Source organism: Diceros bicornis, chromosome 3 (genome assembly GCF_020826845.1).
Source record: "Diceros bicornis minor isolate mBicDic1 chromosome 3, mDicBic1.mat.cur, whole genome shotgun sequence".
In the NCBI taxonomy this organism is placed as follows: domain Eukaryota; kingdom Metazoa; phylum Chordata; class Mammalia; order Perissodactyla; family Rhinocerotidae; genus Diceros; species Diceros bicornis.
In genome coordinates this window covers 11,669,056-11,687,764 of record NC_080742.1, presented here as the reverse complement: position 1 = coordinate 11,687,764, position 18,709 = coordinate 11,669,056, and the positions used below count along the sequence as shown (strand labels likewise).

At 41.7% G+C, this 18,709-nt stretch overlaps 1 protein-coding gene across 1 annotated transcript; it reads right to left on the bottom strand.

The window, feature by feature from the left end:
• Window positions 1-13,541: 13,541 nt before the first annotated feature.
• Window positions 13,542-17,952, bottom strand: CCDC71L (coiled-coil domain containing 71 like). The gene has a single exon (XM_058523416.1). The coding sequence runs from the start codon at window positions 17,730-17,732 to the stop codon at window positions 17,013-17,015; it is 720 nt and encodes a 239-aa protein (XP_058379399.1). The 5' UTR covers window positions 17,733-17,952; the 3' UTR covers window positions 13,542-17,012.
• Between the last annotated feature and the right edge of the window lie 757 nt (window positions 17,953-18,709).

Below are 18,709 nucleotides of genomic sequence, written 5' to 3'. Positions count from 1 at the left end.
CTACCGAAGGTGTCCCCTCCTCCAGGCCATCGCTGATGCACAAAACTCCACCAGCACTCAGGACCAGGCTGCCCAGACATCTTTACTAAGGCCAGCCCAGAGCGAAATGGAAGGAGGCCCTCACGCCCACTCTCCTGGCTTTTGTATCGTCTCTCCTTCCAGGTCTCCCTGCCTCTCACCCCACTCTGCTGTCACAGCCCCTTCCCCCAGCTATAACTACCTGAGAAATCTACCTCATGTTTTGATTCCTACAGCAAAACACAATACAAGTCCAAGAAGGGCTAAGCCCTCCCAGGCAAATCGATCAGGAGAAAAAACACCAGATAGAGACTCAGACTATGAGGATTCTCGTCCCAGCTGTACCACTCACTAGCTGAGCAACCCTGGGCAAGGCCCTATGGTTCTCTGGACTGAAACAGTAAAATGAGGGGCTGGGCTGGGTTGTTTCCAGAGGTTGTTCTAAGGTACACTTTTCAAAGTCCAGGTTGGCTGCACTTTAATTGAAATAAAGAGCCCTCAAGCATCAGAGTCCATGAATGATGGAGTCACATCAGGTACACCCTGGCAGCAGTTCCTCCTTCCATCGCTTCTGAGGCAAGTCCTGGGGACAGCCAGGGGGGTTGTCAGCCAAGGGTCAAGCTCCACACTCAGAGGCCTGATAGCCCAATCTGCATTTGCCTCCAGGTTTGGGGACTCACTCAATGACTAGTCCCTTAACCAAATGCTTCTGGGAAAAGCCACTGAATGTTTGTCAAACCCTTAGGACATACAATTTTGACAAGCCTCTTCTGGTTGTTTTGCTTTGTTTAAAATATCTAGCTCAAGAGTAAACTAGATTTTGAAAGAAATATGTACAATCCATCAAGATAATAGACACATCCAGGAGTCCGTTCACTGTAATTGTCCATATCCCCAAAGCACTGGATTCCACTCGGTACATAAATAGAGAAAAGAAGCAGGCAGCCATCTGCCAAATGACAATGAAAAGGCAACGGAAGGTGACAGAGTGGCCGGCCTGATGTAGAGGCTGCAAGCACCGGACATAAGAATCACTACCCGCCTGTAAGAGCCACTGGGGCAGGGGTTCACCTCTAGAACAGATCCTGGCCCACAGAGGCCCAGGCCCAATAAATTTTTGCTGAATGAAGCCATGGGTGGATAGACAAACTGAGAAGAAGAAAGCAAGCAAAGGCCGGTAGAGGTAAATCTACCTGTTCTATGGTGTCACTAGGAAAACAGGTGTTTTAGCAATGCCAGCCGGAGGGAAACATCAGAGGGCAAGAGAATGAGCGGACTTGATGGTGTTTTCTCCCGTGACTGCAAGGGGCAGCTGAGCCCTCCTGCACCTTTGAAATGTACAGTAAGTGCATACCACGTGCTGGGGACAAGAAGTTCCCACAAAGCAATACAAGCACCAACTCTCCTCCTTTGCTGGAATGCGAACTTCCATGTAAAGACTCTCTGGGTGCCCCCGTCCCTTTCCCACCTGCCATTCTCCCCCACATACCCTGCCCTGATTTCAGGATATCTCTGGTTCTGGGTCCATTATTCCATTTTGTTTTCTTTTTTTGTCAGCTCTGTAGTTTATCTAAGTAAAACCTGGGAATTAAAACTTTATGAAGGTGTTTAGGAGGTAAAAGGGAATTAGCATCTATTCAGAACCTAGTCCACGTTGTCATCATGTCGCAGTCCCCAGAGCTGATACCTTTATAAATTGGAAGAGGCGTCTGCAGTGGGGCCTGCAGGATGCCAGGACAGAGAGGCTCCGGGATGGCAACTGGGGGGTAGAGGAGTCAGGGTTTAAAACTGCATATGACTCCCCGTGGTTCCATCTGGGGGAAGTCTGTTTTTCACTGGCTTACAAGTAACTTGAGACAAATGTTACACTAACTAACCTTCTCTTTCACCTGCCTGTGGCAGTTAGAACAGGAGGCACGCACAAGGGCTTTAGACATGAGCCAGATTGCCCCGAGATCCTCGGCCAAACTAAACAACCTAATCGTAGGAGCAAAGGAATTCATTCTTTTGCTCACTCATTCATAAGCTTATTCATTTCATAAACACTGAACACCTATGCTGTACACCAGTAGAAATACAAAGGTGAACAAAACAGGCTTCTTAAATTGATTTTTCTTCCACCTAGGGATTTCACACTCCCATAGTAGGTTCTTCCCAGAAGTGATTCATTTATTTCACTTCCTCAAAAAATGTTTATAAAGATTACTGGGGGAGTGGGATGTGACAGCTGTGGGTTCAAATCTCTGCTGCATTGACTTGTGATATCTGGCAAATTTCTTAAGCTCTCTAAGCTTTAGTTTATTCATCTATTAAATAGGAACAATAATACCTACCTCATAAGATTGTTAGTTTTGCTCAAAAGAAAAACAAGCATAAAGTGCACAGAATAATACCTGGTGAATGGTAGGGATTAAATCAAAGTTACTTTGTTCCCTCTGTTATCCCCCCTATTTCTGACCATTTTGTTATCAGTCTGTACTGAGGGCAAGTCTTGTCCATCTCGGTGCTCCTAACAACACCTAGAGCATCCTTTTGCACGTTCCAATGTTAGTGAAGTTGACCTCATTCTCCCAAATGTTTTATTCTAATATGACATTTTATGTACTAGAGCTGTTCTTTGCTTTCAACACATGTCAACGTGAAAATTTCAAATAAGCAAACTGAGACTTTCTAAAGCTTTTACATTATTACTAATAAAAGCTAACATTCACTGACTTAAAGCTAACCAAGCTGCAGCCACTATTCTAAGAGTTTCACCTATGTTAATTCACTTAACTCTTATAAGAGCTCTATGAGGTAGGTGCTATATTACACCTGTTTTTACAGCTAAAAAACTGAGGAACAGAGGGATTAAGTAGCTTGTCCAAAGGTCTGCTGCTAGTAAGAAAGCGAGGGAGGATTTTGAACCCAGGCAGCCTGGCTCCAGAGGCCACCCTGTTAACCACTGCACTACGCTGCCTCTTGCTGAGGGACTCTAAGGTCATGATGATGAAGTGGTCTTGGGCCGCAAGTAGGATCCTAAGAGGTCTCATAGTTTTCAGCCAATTCATTTGATCACAAAATGCTAGGAATTCATCAAAACTTCATTCCATAGGTTTCTGTAAAATATATATATATATATATATTTTCTATTACCGATTGCTTTTGTTACACATAAAACTGAAATGACATGGCTAGTTCTTCTGTAAATTTGGGAGCCTATGTCCCGGGTTTGTCTGAACTCTATAAACACAATGCACTCATTCAATATTTACTGAGTAGTTTGCACATAGCCAGCACCACTGTAATGATAGAAAGATGAGTCCTGCCAATGAGGGATTCATGGTCTAGGAGGGGAGAAAGGGAACTACATAAGGAGGTAATTACAACATAATTGGTGTGAAGAACTATTGAGGATACATGAGGGTGAAGTCAATATCCCCCGAGACCCTTTATTGAATAAAGAAGGAACAAGTCCCTTTTAGAGTTCTGGAGGCATCCTTCATGTGAGTTCTAAGAATAATTTTCACTAATTCCACAACAATTGAGAGCTAAGCCCGGCTGAGCCAAGCCTTTCCAAGATAGAACTTTCCTCTGCTCAGTTGGCTTCAAGTAAACCTGGATAGTCTGCACTTCTACAAAGTCTCCCTCTCCCACCACTCAACCCCTGGCCCTCTCAATGCCTAGATTTCTAGAAAAATCAACATATAAGGTCAAATCAGACAGTTCTTTCCAGAGACAGGGTCGCCACTATATTATGGATTATTTGAATGGAATCGTGCCCAAGGGCTGGACAAGGAACTCCCGGAGATGAACTCCAAGTCTGCTCAAATGCTTCGTTTTATGACAATTTAAGTTCACTGGACTTGGGTTAACAATAGTCAACATTATTCCCAATCTCATAACTGGTTTTGTACAAAGGATGGAGAGAAAAAGAATTAATACATAAAAGACTTTTTTAAAAGTTCAGCTTTAAAACGGCAAGAAGAAAATGCAGGGAAAAAATGTCTTTTCATTTCACATTAAAAGCAGAAAGAAAAAAACTTTTTCAGCTTTGAAGAACAAAGGAATAATAGTACTACACAAAGCAAACTTTTTAAAGATAAATTTCATAATCTTACTAGCAGCAACTTTTTTAGTATAAAATTTACAGGTTATGGTATGTCTCATAAGTCCTTGCTGCCCTAGGGAAAAAATATTTCATTGCTTAACTTTTATCTAATTTCATGGCTATCTTTCCTTTTATTTTTTTAAAGCACAGTTTATCCTAATTAATCAAATAAAAAGTTAATCTTTTCTTCCATAACAGAAAGGAAATCTAATTTTTACTCCTAACCTTCTTATTCCCCCTTGCAATACCTAACATGTTTCCTTGCACATATATTCGCTGATCAATAGAGAAGATATTTTCATTTGAGACCAAAAAAAGACATTGGTTTACTTATTCATCTTCCATAGAGAGAACTAACTCCTACTAGAGATAATAAAATATTTGGGTATTGAATATGTCAGTGCTCTTCCAAATGTTCATATTCAATTTGAGAAAAATTTTATTTGACACGTTTGGTCGAATGCCTAATGGAATAACGTAAAGGAAGTAAAGAAAGCTCTGGAGGAAACAGCATTGAAAGGTAATAAAAAATTGGAGATGGGCCAGCCCAGTGGCACAGTGGTTAAATTCACATGCTCTGCTTCGGCAGCTTGGGGTTCGTGGGTTCAGATCCCCGGCGCAGACCTATACACCACTCGTTAAGCCATGCTGTGGCAGCGTCCCACATACAAAATAGAGGAGGACTGGCACAGATGTTAGTTCAGGGACAACCTTCCTCAAGCAAAAAGAGGAAGATTGGCAACAGATGTTAGCCCAGGGCCAATTTTCCTCACCAAAAAAAAAAAAAAAAATTGGAGAGTAGGATCCAGATCTCAAAAAAGCTCTAAATTTATACTGACAAAGACCTTACAGAGCTTCGAAAACCACATCTGAAGTTTCCAGAGCTGATGCTACACTGGGGCCACCATTGTTCTGTGATGATACTAGAATAGTTATATGATGATAAGAATTAAATAAAATGAAACTTGTTAATTTAGCATACGTTAGAAAATGTCAACAAGAAGACAAACTAAAATCCTTTTTTACTTTAATTGATAATTATAATTGATAATTATGATTTAATTGATAATTATATAAAAGTTGCAGTGCTTCCTGGGAAGCAAGGTTTTTGCCAAAAAATGCACAAAGCCAATATACTCACAGGAGTATCTTCTGAGGGTTCATCCTGAAAGCATATTGAACAGCATGGATCTCCAACATGATTTGAAAAGACTGAACTGGTTTCTCCACAACCCAAAAGTATTAGATTCTAGAATTCTTGTAAGTTTGCTTGATGTCTTGATAAACAAAGGAAACTTTGAAGGAATTTTGGTGAAGCCATGTGCCCTGGAAATATTACAGCTAGTTTGTGACTTGGAGAAGAAGAAGAAAAGAAATGACTTTCAGGGGCCGGCCCAGTGGCGTAGCAGTTAAGTTTGCACACTCTGCTTCAGTGTCCCAGGGTTCACAGGTTTGGATCCCGGGTGCGCACCGATACACCGCTTATCAAGCCATGCTGTGGTGGCGTTCCATATAAAGTAGAGGAAGATGGGCACAGATATTAGCTCAGGGCTAATCTTCCTCAAAAAAAAAAAAGAAAGAAATGACTTTCAAATGACATCAACCACTCCACCTCTATTTATTGTGAGCCTGAAATGCTCAGTCACATAATGCACCTTGAAGAGGGCAAGTAGTAAGTGATCAGTAAATATTGGTATTATTAGTATTAATGATTGCCAACATTTCTGCCAATATTTTAAAGTAGGTTATAAAGAAATTGGCAGCTCTGCCATTCCATGCAGCTTGCTTCAGATGATATTACTGCCTTAAAGTAGTGCAGGCTGCAGCCTGTTTTGTGAGTAAATTTCTCGCTCTGTTTAAGTCACTGGTGGCAGCTTTCTGTTAGTTGCAGCTGAATGCATTCATAACTGATACTGTTTGCATTTAGTCAATACCATTAAAATATAGTTTCACATTTTATTGGCACAGATAACATTAATGATGCAGCCCTCATCAAAGGTGAAATTAAGAACAAAGCTGAATAGATGACATTTGAGAAAAGATGCCAGAAAACTTTCCTAAATGAAGTAGAGTCTTGGAGAATCCCAGTATTCTATAATAGAAGCATACCCTCATAGAGCAAAGTAAACTGTAGGACCTGCGGAGCTCTTTGTTACTACATAACTGGAAGTTTAAGAGTGTTGTTCTTCATCAATCTCAGCAGAAGCCCAAGATAGAGAAGAGTTTTTAAAAGAACAGAGACAGTACAGTGGAAGAGGGCTTTGGAGCCACAAACTTCTACAATCAGTAATAGACTGGGACAGCTATACAGCTGCAGACACAGGCTACCTTTCACGAAAAAGGAAGAATGACTCAAAGAATGAAATCAAGAGCCCAGAGGGAGCTAGAACCATGGAAACTCATTCCCAGGCCTTGAGTCCCAATGAAGGAACAGCCAACCTGTGCCCAGCAGAATTTCAGAACTGCTATGGGCCAGTGACTCATGTAAACCTCCTGTTTTCCTTCTTGTTTGTCAGCAGTGTCTATTCCGGTTATCCTATGACTGTCCCACCATGGAGTGTTGGTTGCGTCTTTAATTCACAGTCCTTCAGATTGAGAAGAAGTATACTCAAAGACCTGTGTTTAAGAAACTGCACCTGAGGAGCCTCATCCACATACAGACCTAATTTAGATGACAACATCCTGGACTTTGAGCCGATGTTATAAAGGGCTGGGACATTGAAAGGGGAGATTCTTAGGACAGGGTGAGGACATTTTGCATGTGAGGCGAATGTAAATAATTTGAGGCCAGAGGGCAGACTGTGGTAGCTTAAAATATGTTCATAAATTCTCTTTTAGGCCCTTCAAAAGGTGGACCCTCTTTCCCCTTGACTTGAGTGTGGGCTGGACTTAGCGGATCGTCTCAAAAGAATAGGATAAGGTAAAAGTGACAGTACAAGTCTGAAACACTATAAAAAGTACATATGATCATTCCAACAGTGTTTTAGTCTGGGGGAACTTAGGGAAGGGGCAACTAGTCATTACAACCTAGGATTCTAAATATATCACAACTGTTAATTAAATGTGAGAGCAGAGTAAAGGTATTTTAGCAGAATAAAGATATTTTCAGACATGTAAAGCTTCAGACTCTATTCACCCTTTATTAGGAAGTTATCAGAGCATGTACTCCAGCAAAACAAGGAGAGGGGAAATAAAGAAAGAAGATAAGAAGAGCCAACATTTACTGAATGCTTACATTGTGCCAGGCATTGTTGTGAGTGCTTTTCACGTATTATTACATTTAGCCACACAACGATCCTATGAAGTATATATTCTTGCTATTATTATCTTATAGATGAGGAAATTGAGTTATAAAGGGGCCAAATAACTTATCTAGGATCACACAGTTTGTAAGTGATAGAACTAAGATCTAACCCTGGGCTGTCTGGCTCCAGAGCCCATGCTCTTAAATACTCCCTACCTTCCCAGAGAGTCATGTTACCATAAAATTGTGGAACCAAATTGGGAAAGCAGCAGAGAAAAACCTCAGGATGAAAGCAATGAAGCAGGGCTATTGAGGCCCCAGTCTAACCTGGGGCAGGAAAAGAGAAGGCTCCAATAAGATCACACTTGGGGGGAAATAAGATGACTTCATAGATGGCATGATTTGGGAATACAGAAAGAGCACAAGAAAACAAAGAAGAGCAATTAGAAAATTAAGGAAAACCAAAACATATCCATAAGATTGCCTTAGTCTGAATGAACCAACCAAAATATGGCATGGTTTAAGGCATTGATGGAGTATAAAGAAAAAGAGTCCATTTCAGCTTGATGCTAGGGACGTCTTCATTCAAGAGGTCCAAGGGTTGCAACGAAGGATCAGTGTTTTAAGATTTGAATACTATTTACATAGTCATAACAATGTAAACCATTTGTTGGTTTTCAATTTTTACAATCAACATATGAACAACCTAAAAAAAACTTGATTGCAGGGCAGAATAAAAATATTAACAAAAATGACAAAGTAAAAATCCAAAGCTGACAGGGGGTGGAGGAGAAAGAAAAAGTGCAGAAAGGATAATGGAGACATTTATCTTACAACCTAGGGAGTGACACTTGATAAAATAAATAATAGACACTTAAGTATCTAGTTTAAAATTACACATTGTGATGGTTAATTTTATGTTTCAACTTGACTGGACCACACGGTGCTCAGATAATTGGTTAAACATTATTTCTGGTGTGTCTGTGAGGATATTTCTGGATGTGGTTAAAATTTGAATCAGTGGACTGAGTAAAGCAGATTGCCCTCCCAAATGTTGGTGGGCCTCACCTAATCCGTTGAAGGCCCGAATATGGCTGAATAAGAAAGAATTCACTCTCCTTGCCTGACTGTCTTCGAGCTGGGATATTGGTCTTCTCCTGCCTTCAGACTCAGACTTGGAATGGCACTTGCACCATCAGCTCTCCTGCTTCTCAGGCCTTCGAACTTGGACTGGAACTACACCACTGGCTCCCCTGGGTCTACACCTCTCAGCTTCCATAGTCATGTGAGCCAGCTCCCATCGATAGTGTCTCTCTGGAGAACCCTGACTAACACAGATACTTTAACTTCATCCATTATGCCTGTCTGCCCTCAGATCCAGCTCCTGCACTTCGCCTACAAACTACTGTTTCCTAAGTTCCTTGCCAACTGGCTTCTAGAGTGGTTTGACCAATGGAGGCTCGACTGGAGAAAGGGAGGAAGGTAGAAGCCCAGATACTTTTCTCTCTCCCACTCCAATTTCTAGCAGTGATTTTATGTCCTCAGAGATTCTGGCTCCTTTCCGGGCAGCCCCTTCTCCTGTGATCCCAGCTCCTAGCAGGCACGGCTCTCTGTTTCTCCAGCCCTGGGGGTGGAAACAGCTCTCTGATGATACTAATTCTTGGTTGCTTCACCATCCTTTGTTTGCTTCTCGGATCTCCCATCACTTCTGTAAATGTTTAGAATACCTATAGTGACTCACTTTCTGGCTGCACCCTGACTGCAACAATAATAAAGATAGGAATTCAGTAACATAAGCATATTGGGAAGAGAGGAGAGAGAAGAAAGGCGGTGTAAGTGAACTACGTCTCATCTTCATAGGAAGTCAGTAGATGGTACCTAAAATTGATAAATCAATAAAGAGCAGTACAGTCTTTTATTTAGAATTATGAAGATAACCAATAAAAACCTGAGCCAGCCCGGATGGTCTAATGGTTAAAGTTCAATGCTCACCACTTTGGCAGCCCAGGTTCGCTTCCCGGTCGCAGAACCACACCAACCATCTGTCAGTTGCCATACTGAGGTGACGGCTCACGGAGAAGAACTAGAAGGACTTAAAACTAGGATATACAACCATGCACTGGGGCTTTGGGGAGCAAAAAAAAAAAAAGAATAAAAACCTGAAACAGTTAAAAGTGTTGCCTCAAACTACGGAGACAGCAAAAAGATCTGTGGTTGCCAGGACCCGGGGAAGGAAGGGAGAGATGAATACATGGAGCATAGGGCATTTTTATGGCAGCAAAACTATTCTGTATGATACTGTAATGGTAGATACATGACATTAGGCATTTGTCAAAACCCATAAAACTGTACAACACAAAGAGTGAACCCTAAGATAAACTACGGACTTCAGTTAATAATAGAATCCATATTGGCTAATCAATTGTAACAAATGCTCTACACTAATGTAAGATGTTAATAACAGGGGAAATCGTGTGTGTGAAGGGGGTGGTTTACACGGGAACTCTCTGTACTTTCCAGTCAATTTTACTGTAAACCTAAAACTGTTTTAAAAAATAAACTCCATTAATGAAAGGAAGGAAGGAAGGAAGAAAGGGAGGGAGGAAGGGAGGAAGAGAGCTATCTAAAAGACATGGAGGAAACTTAAATGCATATTACTAAGTGAAAGAAGCCAATCTGAAAAAGCTATACGTATATACACTGTATGATTCCAACTATATGACATTCTGAAAAAGGCAAAACTATAGAAACAGTAAAAAGACCAGTGGTTGCCAGGGGCTCAGAAGAGAAGTGATGAATAGGTGCGGCAAAGAGCATTTTTAGGGCAGTGAAACTATTCTGTATGATACTGTAATGGTAGATACATGACATGATGCATTTGTCAAAACTTATGACCCTGTACAAACCAAAGAGTGAACCCTAATGTTAGTCAATAATAACAAGTATCAATAATGGCTCACCCATCAGTTATAATAAATGTACCACATTAATGCAAGATATTAATAACTGTAGAAACTGTGTGTGTTGGGGGAGGAGGGGTGAGACTCTGTACTTGCTCTGCGATTAGTCTCTAAAACTAAAACTGCCCTAAAAAAATAGCCTACTAAAAAACCCCAACTTTAAAAAAATGTTACCACTAGGGAAGGGGTGTTTGTGGGTGAGGCAGGGCATTTTGTTTTTTATTGTAAGCCCTTATATGTTATTTAAGGTGTTTTATTATTTTAGACTATGTGTATACATTACTTGGATTAAAATGTTTTTAATTTTTTTTTAAATCTTCCAGGAAGGCTAAAATGAAAAAGACCAAAGATACCTGGTGTTGGCAAGGATATTAAGTATCCAGATCTCTCATATACTACTATAAAAGTTCATGTAAATTGGTATAACCACTTTGGAAAACTGTTTGGCAGTATCTACCAAGACTGATCATTTGTGCAATATGTGACCCAGCAAATTCACTCCTAGATAAATACTCCAAAAAAAATATATGTTCACCAAAGGACGTGTTCTATAATGCTCATTGAAGCCTTACTCATAATTGCCCTAAACTGGAATCTACCTAAATGCCCATCAAGAGTTGCAGAAACATTGTAGAATATTCACACACTAGAATTCTATATACCAATGAGAATAAATGATTTACAACTACATGTAATAATATGAATGAATCTCACAAACATCATTTTGAGTCAAAGAGGCTAGGCATATGACAACAATTCCATTTACATAAAGTCCAAAAACAGGCAAAAGTTAACGAGGCTGTAAGAAGTCAGAATAATGGTTATCTTGGAAGGAAGATGGGTAGAGAATGGAAGGAGCATGAAGGGGTCCTCTGGGATACTGATAATGTCCTGTTTTTTTAAATCTGAGTGCTGGTTCCCCAAGTATATTGAATTTATGAAATTTCATCAAGCTGTGCTTATAATATGTTTAATGTATGTACTTTTTATATGTATACTATGCTTCAGTAATTTTTTTAGCCTAAGAGTTTAGAACCCTAAGTCACACTCTTTTTTCTATACTCTTTCTGCTAACCATTTAAATAAAGATATGTACCTGAAAAAACCCTAGAAGAGACAAGTATATATACATTTTACAGTTAATTTCAGTACTTGGAAGAATCTCAACATTAACAGTCCTACGAATACGTTCAGAAGCAAAAGAAGTCCAGTTTTGACTTCAGTAGAATATTTATTTAAACTTACTGGGCTAGCCATAGTGTTTGGTGTTATGATCGTTACCTTCCAGTTGGGCTCTGGATAAGTTTATCAGGTTATAGATCATAGTTTAGGATGACATTCACCAAGATGAGTGAGTGCTGACATAAGACATGGATGGACATTGAGGGTATTATGCTAAGTGAAATAAGTCAGAGGGAGAAGGTCAAATACCGTATGATCTCACTCATAAGTAGTAGATAAAAACAACAACAAACAAACACATAGAGACAGAGATTGGATTGGTGGTTACCAGAGGGGAAGGGGGGAGGGAGGAGGGCGAAAGGGATGATTAGGCTCATGTGTGTGGTGATGGACTGTAATTAGTATTTGGGTGGTGAACACGAGAACATGATGTAATCCATGCAGAAACAGAAGTATAATGAGGTACACCTGAAATTTATACAGTCATAAACCAATGTGACTGCAATAAAAATAAAATAAAAATCACTGCTCGTGTGAAGTCTGCGCTCAAGCTCAGTCTTGAGCATCTTACTGCTGGACGACTTCCATCTAAGGAAATTCCTTTGTGTCAACTTCAGATACAGCAACTTTGGCTTGCTCATCAAGCTAGAATATGTTCCATTATTCTTTGTGCTAAGAGGAATTAGAGCTAAACTACAGGCTTTAGACCCAAAACCTAAAGATGAGTGTGTCAACGCTTCAAATATGAGAATATTTTTTACTTTCAGTAATAATTTTCTGCTGTTCCAAACATAACTATTGTGCTCACTCTTTTCCTTTAACACAGGAAGTACAAACCTCACACAAATTAATTACAGTCTAGTTCTGTGTATGTAAATTAACATGGTTCTTAAGCAAACCTTACTGAACTTACTCCAGGTGAAAATTTAGTGTGGAAATTTGGCAAGTTCTTGGATCAACAACTTCAGCTATTACTTTTTATAAATTCTCAGTTTAAAATACATAACAGCACATTTTAAAAATCGTTCAGAGATATAAAAGACCCCAATTTTTTTAAAAAGCCTAGAAAACTTCCAACAGTGAAAACTGTCTAATAAATCAACTTAATCCAACCTCTTGCTGTATTGTTTGTCAGCAGGCTAAAAGAAAATAAAGATTTCTCTGTCTTCAATTTAATTCACGCACAAATTACCTTCTCTTAATTTGTCTTTTAGCTTTCCCAGAGCACACTCTATTCCAGGGATGCTGAACTCCCAAAGGACCACTCTCAACATATACACTTATTGTCAGCACACATGCCTCCAATTAATAGCTTTTATTAAGTACTTCCTATATGTCTACCATTAACATCCCTTTTAATCCTTTCAATAGCCCAATAGTTTCTTTTACTAAGCACATTTGATACTGGAGGAAGCTAAGGCACAAAGTTTATGTAATTTACCTAGAGTTACAACGCTTGCAAGTGGTGACAAGCCTTAATTCCATCCCAGGCACCATGATTCACAGCTATTACACTATGCTGTCTCCAGTTATCGACAGGAAGGAACTTCAGGTACAAAGACAAATTCAGGCCACAAAGTGCTATGAATCTCGCCGTTGCTCATACTCCACTTCTACCTTCTACACTGTAACGAAAATTCTGGCTCTCCTCTTATTCTGTGCTGCTGCTTACATGGAGCACCCTTTCTTTCACAATACGAAAGAATGTGAGCTTTAGACCTTTGATCACCACCACAGGGGGACTTTGGGGTGAGGGCTCAAAACTGAATTTTGATGCATTTTTAAAGTCTTTATTGCTGGCAAACTGGGTAATGGCTTGGGCTAGAGCATGAAACATTGTCCTGGAGATTCACTAGATCATTAAAGAGTTGATGTAACATAGACTCCCAAAATAGCACAAAATACGTATCTCGAGACTTCCAAGAGCTGAAGTTCACAAAAAGTCAAAATTTATCACATTATAAATTAAAATGCTTTCCAATTCACATGCAAACATAAAATCCCATTTCAAAAACTTGCAGCATCACTAGAAAAATCAGACACTGTATATTCTCTAAAATTTATTTACAGTTAATAAGTTAAAAAGCAAAGTACAATCAGATTGTAAATCTTAATCATATGCACATCAAACTGTCCAAGGAAACAATTCAGTTCCATTACAAACAATTGCTTTCTAATGCACTCAAGACACTCAACAGTCTACCGAAAAATATTTTAAACACCAATAAAGTAAATATTATGTATAAATGTCCATTAAAAACCACCAATTTAAAGAGTGCTGTGGCAACTCCTTAAAACAAAAAAACTTTTGAGTTCAAAATTGCTCAGATTTTTTTGTATTCAAATATTTTTCATTTTTTTTATTGAAGAGTTTTCAGAAAAATAGTACTATCGTTTGCACATAGCAAATCAATAGGTGTCAGCCACCAGCTTAAGCTACACTTGTCCAATAGGGTACTCAATCTCAGACAAAATAAATACACAACACAACAGCGACACTTTGCACTATCGACAATGTACCTTGCCCTCAACAATCATGACATTACTGGTTTCAATAAGGAAAAATAAGTTGCTGGTTGACAGGAAGGAAGATAAAAATGACATCAGGAATTTCAAAAGGTTATGTGAGATGCCGGTCACCACATTTAGGCACTCAGGAGTGAAAAATAAAATAAAAGCAAAGCAAGGCAATAAACTTCCTCCTGGCTTCCTCCTCCACTGTGCCATATGAGATATAAGAGAAAGGAAAAGAATGAATACAGATCATGGGATTTCTTCTAAAAAACTATATACAAGAGAAGCTACGTCCTCACTTTAGAGGACAGTGAACGGATGCCTCACCATAGGCCACCGCGCCAAGTTCCTTTTCACATTCTGCCCAAAAGTCCCCATAAAATACTTTCACTTTCCCATGACTATACTAATCAACTGGATTGGTTGTTTCTTCACATTTTAGAAGTTGTAAAACAACTAACTTTAGCAAGGTTTTGCTAAAGAAAACTTGGCAAAAATAAAGACATTTTCACATCTTATTTCACAAACTAGAAATGGTTTGATTTTTCAGAGACCAGATGAATAATATATTGAATTCAGGATGGGCAATCAGATCCAAACTGAAATCAGACAGCCCAAAGAAACATTTATGCGAGTTCAAGTGCACCAAAGTAACAAGGCATAAGAGGAAAAAATGTTAAGAATCTCCGTGAAAATAAACGCCTGGTGTCCTTCAATGGTTATGTTTCAGTCTTGTGCTGAGCAAAGGTTTCCTCCCGGCTAAGTCTAATTTCAAAATCCTCTGGGAAACCATCGAGATAAGCTAGATGTTGAAATTACATTCTAATACGGCCATTGGATTTATTTTTTAATTATTATAAAACTATATACAATAGTGAAGTGGTACAAATACATATTTTTTTCCTCAGGTGCTAAGTTAGCTAAAAAAGTTAACAGTTTTGGGGGGGAAGAAAACTCTCTGTATCTGAATTACAATTGGCAATGGAAGCTAATAACCAAAAGAATATATATAAGCTTCCTATCACACATATATAATTTAACACTCCATCTTCTAAGTCATTATTCACTTTTATTTACTCATGTGACAGTGTTTTTAACAATGCATTATCATTGAGCAGTGAATAAAAGAATAAGAGGCTTACTGGGAAACTGGCATAAAGTCATATATATATATATATATATATATATATTTTTTTTTTACAAAACAAGGACACTGAAATTAAAGTCACAAAACTCCTACTATGGACTATTAAATTTGAAAAACTAATTTCAGAAAGCTATGCCATTTGAATCCTAAGAACACAAGAGTCAAAATTGCAATTCTCATTATTCCACTAAGAAGCTGCCAAGCAGAGATAAACCTTAATATTGAGGATTTCATGTCAAGTTCCAGCCCGGTATGGATTGCTCCATGGCAGAATACCTACATTTAGAATAACAGTGGTACAAAAACACTACTTGACCCTTTAGGTATTGCAGTAAAAGCTGGCTGTGGCACCGCTGGCTAAAAACCGTTAAGTCTTGCTGCCACCAATGACCAAAGGCACTTGGATAATCAAGAATTCCACACTGGGCCATATGGTATAAACACTATTATAAACATGTAAAAGAAGGGTCAGCACTCTTGTGTGGCTCGCCTGTTCCATTCCTGTGGTCTTCAGCTGTCAAAGACCGGTAACTGCAAACATAATTATGAATGGAAATAAGAAAAGAAAGGAAACTCGTGGAGCAAAAAGTCAACTAATCATCATTATGTTTATAAAAGTGACAGATATCAGTCCGGACATTTCTTGTCATCCAACAACAAAAACAAAAAGAAGGAAAGAAAGAGAAATCTATTTTGCCCAAAGTAACTTCAATCAGTAATTTGATACCAAGAAATGCCCCCACCCCTCTAGATCATTAATAGTTCTGAGAATTCTAACGGGTATTCTGTTTATCATTTTAATCACAAAGTTTACACACATTCATTTCTCCGAGGCTATTCTCATTTTAAAATAACTTATCCTTGAAATATTCCTGTATTTGTATGTTAGACCAGTACAAGGAGGCCAAATCATTTCCAATCGGGTTCCATCCATCTCTTTGACACCAGATCTTTATAATATAGTCATTCATTTAGTTGCTGTTTTTTTAATCACAAGCCATGTGGTTTCAATGCACTTTAACTTTTATTCAATTAAAAAGAATTTAACAAGTCAACTTTTCCTAAACGAAACTTTTTATGAGTTTCTACCATTTTTTTAGGAGCTCAGTAAATATACACATTAAATTTCAATATAAAATCTTTAGAAACACCTTAAAAATGTTTAAACAGTTGTACTTTGCATCTCTTTGTTTGTAATCACTGAGCCCATGAAATTCAAAGCCATACGCGTCCTTGCACTATTAACAGTCACAAGCTTGAATCTCTTAGAAAATATCCTTGGTCAAAGCTTTGGAATCCAGTTAAAATTAGGAAACGAAGGGGATTCAGAATACCCTGAGCACAAACTAGTGCAACACCACAAAATATGTTCGATCTTTCGTCCAGAAAGAGGGGTGGCAGTCAAAAAGAAAAAAGGCGGGGGAGAGGGATAAAAACACAAGTCAATTCCGGCTTTATTACACAAGTACGAAACCAAATTCCTTTGGAAAAATATTAACTTCTTCGGAGGACTTCCAGACCAGTGAGGTAGAGTCCAAAAGAGAGAAAACGGATCTGCCCCTATAGTCCTGGAGACGTCTCAATCCGGGGTCAGGAAGAAAAGGGACCTCCCCGCGGGTCCACCTGTCTCCTCCTCCACAGACCCGGTGCCGGCGGGGCAGCAGAGGACACACTTGGCCCGGAGTCCCAGACGGCGGCGCCGCATCTCGGGGACGCGGGGCCGGAGAGCCATCCGGTGACTTCTTCGCCCGTAAAGTGCACTAGGGGACGGGGTCCTGGTCGGATCTGTAAACACTCGACTGACACTCGTTCACTCCTCCAGGCGGAAGCTCCGGTCCAGGGTCCGGGGGCCGCGCCTCACGCCCGGGGCACCGGGAAGCGACGGAGCCTCACCACGGGGTCCAGGTCCACCCGCAGCACCTGGCGCGCCCGGCGCCGCGCCGCCGCCAGGCTGCGCTCGGCCCACACGTCGCCGCCGACGCGGATGGTGGGGAAGGTGGTCAGCGTCGGGGTGGCCGCCCTCCAGATCTCCTCCAGGCTGCGGCCCCCGAAGCAGGGCGCGGGGGTCGCGGGGGCCGCGGGCTTGGCGGGGCAGCTCTCCTCGGGGTCGGGCGGCGGCGGCGGCGGCGGCGGGGGCTTCCTCGTGCGGGCGGCGACGGCCGCCCTGGCTCCGCGGCGCCTCCTCCTGGCCGCGGCGCTCGGGGCCGGCCTGCGCGGCGGGCGGCGGGCGGCGGGCGGCGCGGGGGGCTCGGGCACCAGGGCGCGGCAGGAGGAGTAGCCGTAGACGTCCTTGCTGCGCAGGATGTGCGGGGAGAACTGGTGCTTGAGGCTGCAAAGGAAGCTCCAGAGCTCGGCGTCCGAGCTCATGAACTCCGTGCTGCGGGGCATGAAGAGCTTGAAGGCGTCGCCCAGCGCCTGGGTGCTGTCGGCCAGCGACAGTTGCGACCGCGAGTACACCACCTTCTCCTCCCGCGCCTCAAGCCCGGCCCCTCCTCCGGCCCTCCAGCCGTCGCCCCGGGCGGCCGCGGCCGGGGCCGCCGGGGGCCGGCGCCGCCGCCTCTTCACGCCGCGCCGCATCGCAGGCCACTCGGGGCCGCCCCGCTCACCGGGTCCCGCTGCCGCCGGCGGCCGCTGCTGGCGCCTCCCGCCCGGCGCGTCTCCTACTTTTCTCGCCTCCGCCGCCGCCCCTCCCCCTCTGAGGGCGGAAGACGCGGGCGGATCTACGGCCGCCCTGTACAAGATGGCGGCCGGCGCCCACCCCTGGGCTTTGTCATTGGACGGCGCCTCGCCCCCCTGGTTTCTCTTTCTTCTCCTCTCTTGCCTCCTTTCGCCCTCTGCCTTTCTTTAAATGTGCCCGCCTCAGGCCCCGCCCACCGCAGCCCCGACTCCACCCATTGGGTGCTCTCGGAAGAGGGCGGGGACTAATGGGGGAGAGGCCAGTTCCTGGAAGATGGTGCTGGGATGGGTGATGGTGGTGGTCTTTGAACGCGAGTCAACAGTTGGGTGGGTACATGGGGTGGGTGCCATGTCTAGAGTAAGGGGTGGCCTTCAGCTCCACCTTGGGGACAGCCACTCTCAGAGTGAGTGGGTGTGCATTTGTGATTGAGCTGGGAGATATACCAGTCTGAGGAACAAAGGGAGACGTGCCCAAGGGCTGTTGCTTGTACCACAGCAAGGGAATTTGGGCTTAAGTCTAGAGGGAATGGGCCTTGCACAGTTCCCTTCTAAACCTTCAAAGACCTCTTAGCGATCATCCAGCTCTTCCCTCTTTTGGCCCCAGTCCATTTCAAGCAACCACTAGTAATCCAAAATCATTCAGGTACTATGGGCGGCACCGGTGAGACTGTCTACTTTTCTACACAATGGAACCATCTTCATACTTAGAGATAGATACTCTGCTTATCAGGAAAGCAAAGCCTATTATACCTATAAAACTAAATACTCTTTGCTCAAGTTGATCAAAGATCAGTTGCAACAAAGCCATTCTCCTGAAAGAAAATATCCTTGTTTTTAAATACATAGTTCTTCCTACATAAGTGCACTTCACTTTTAGT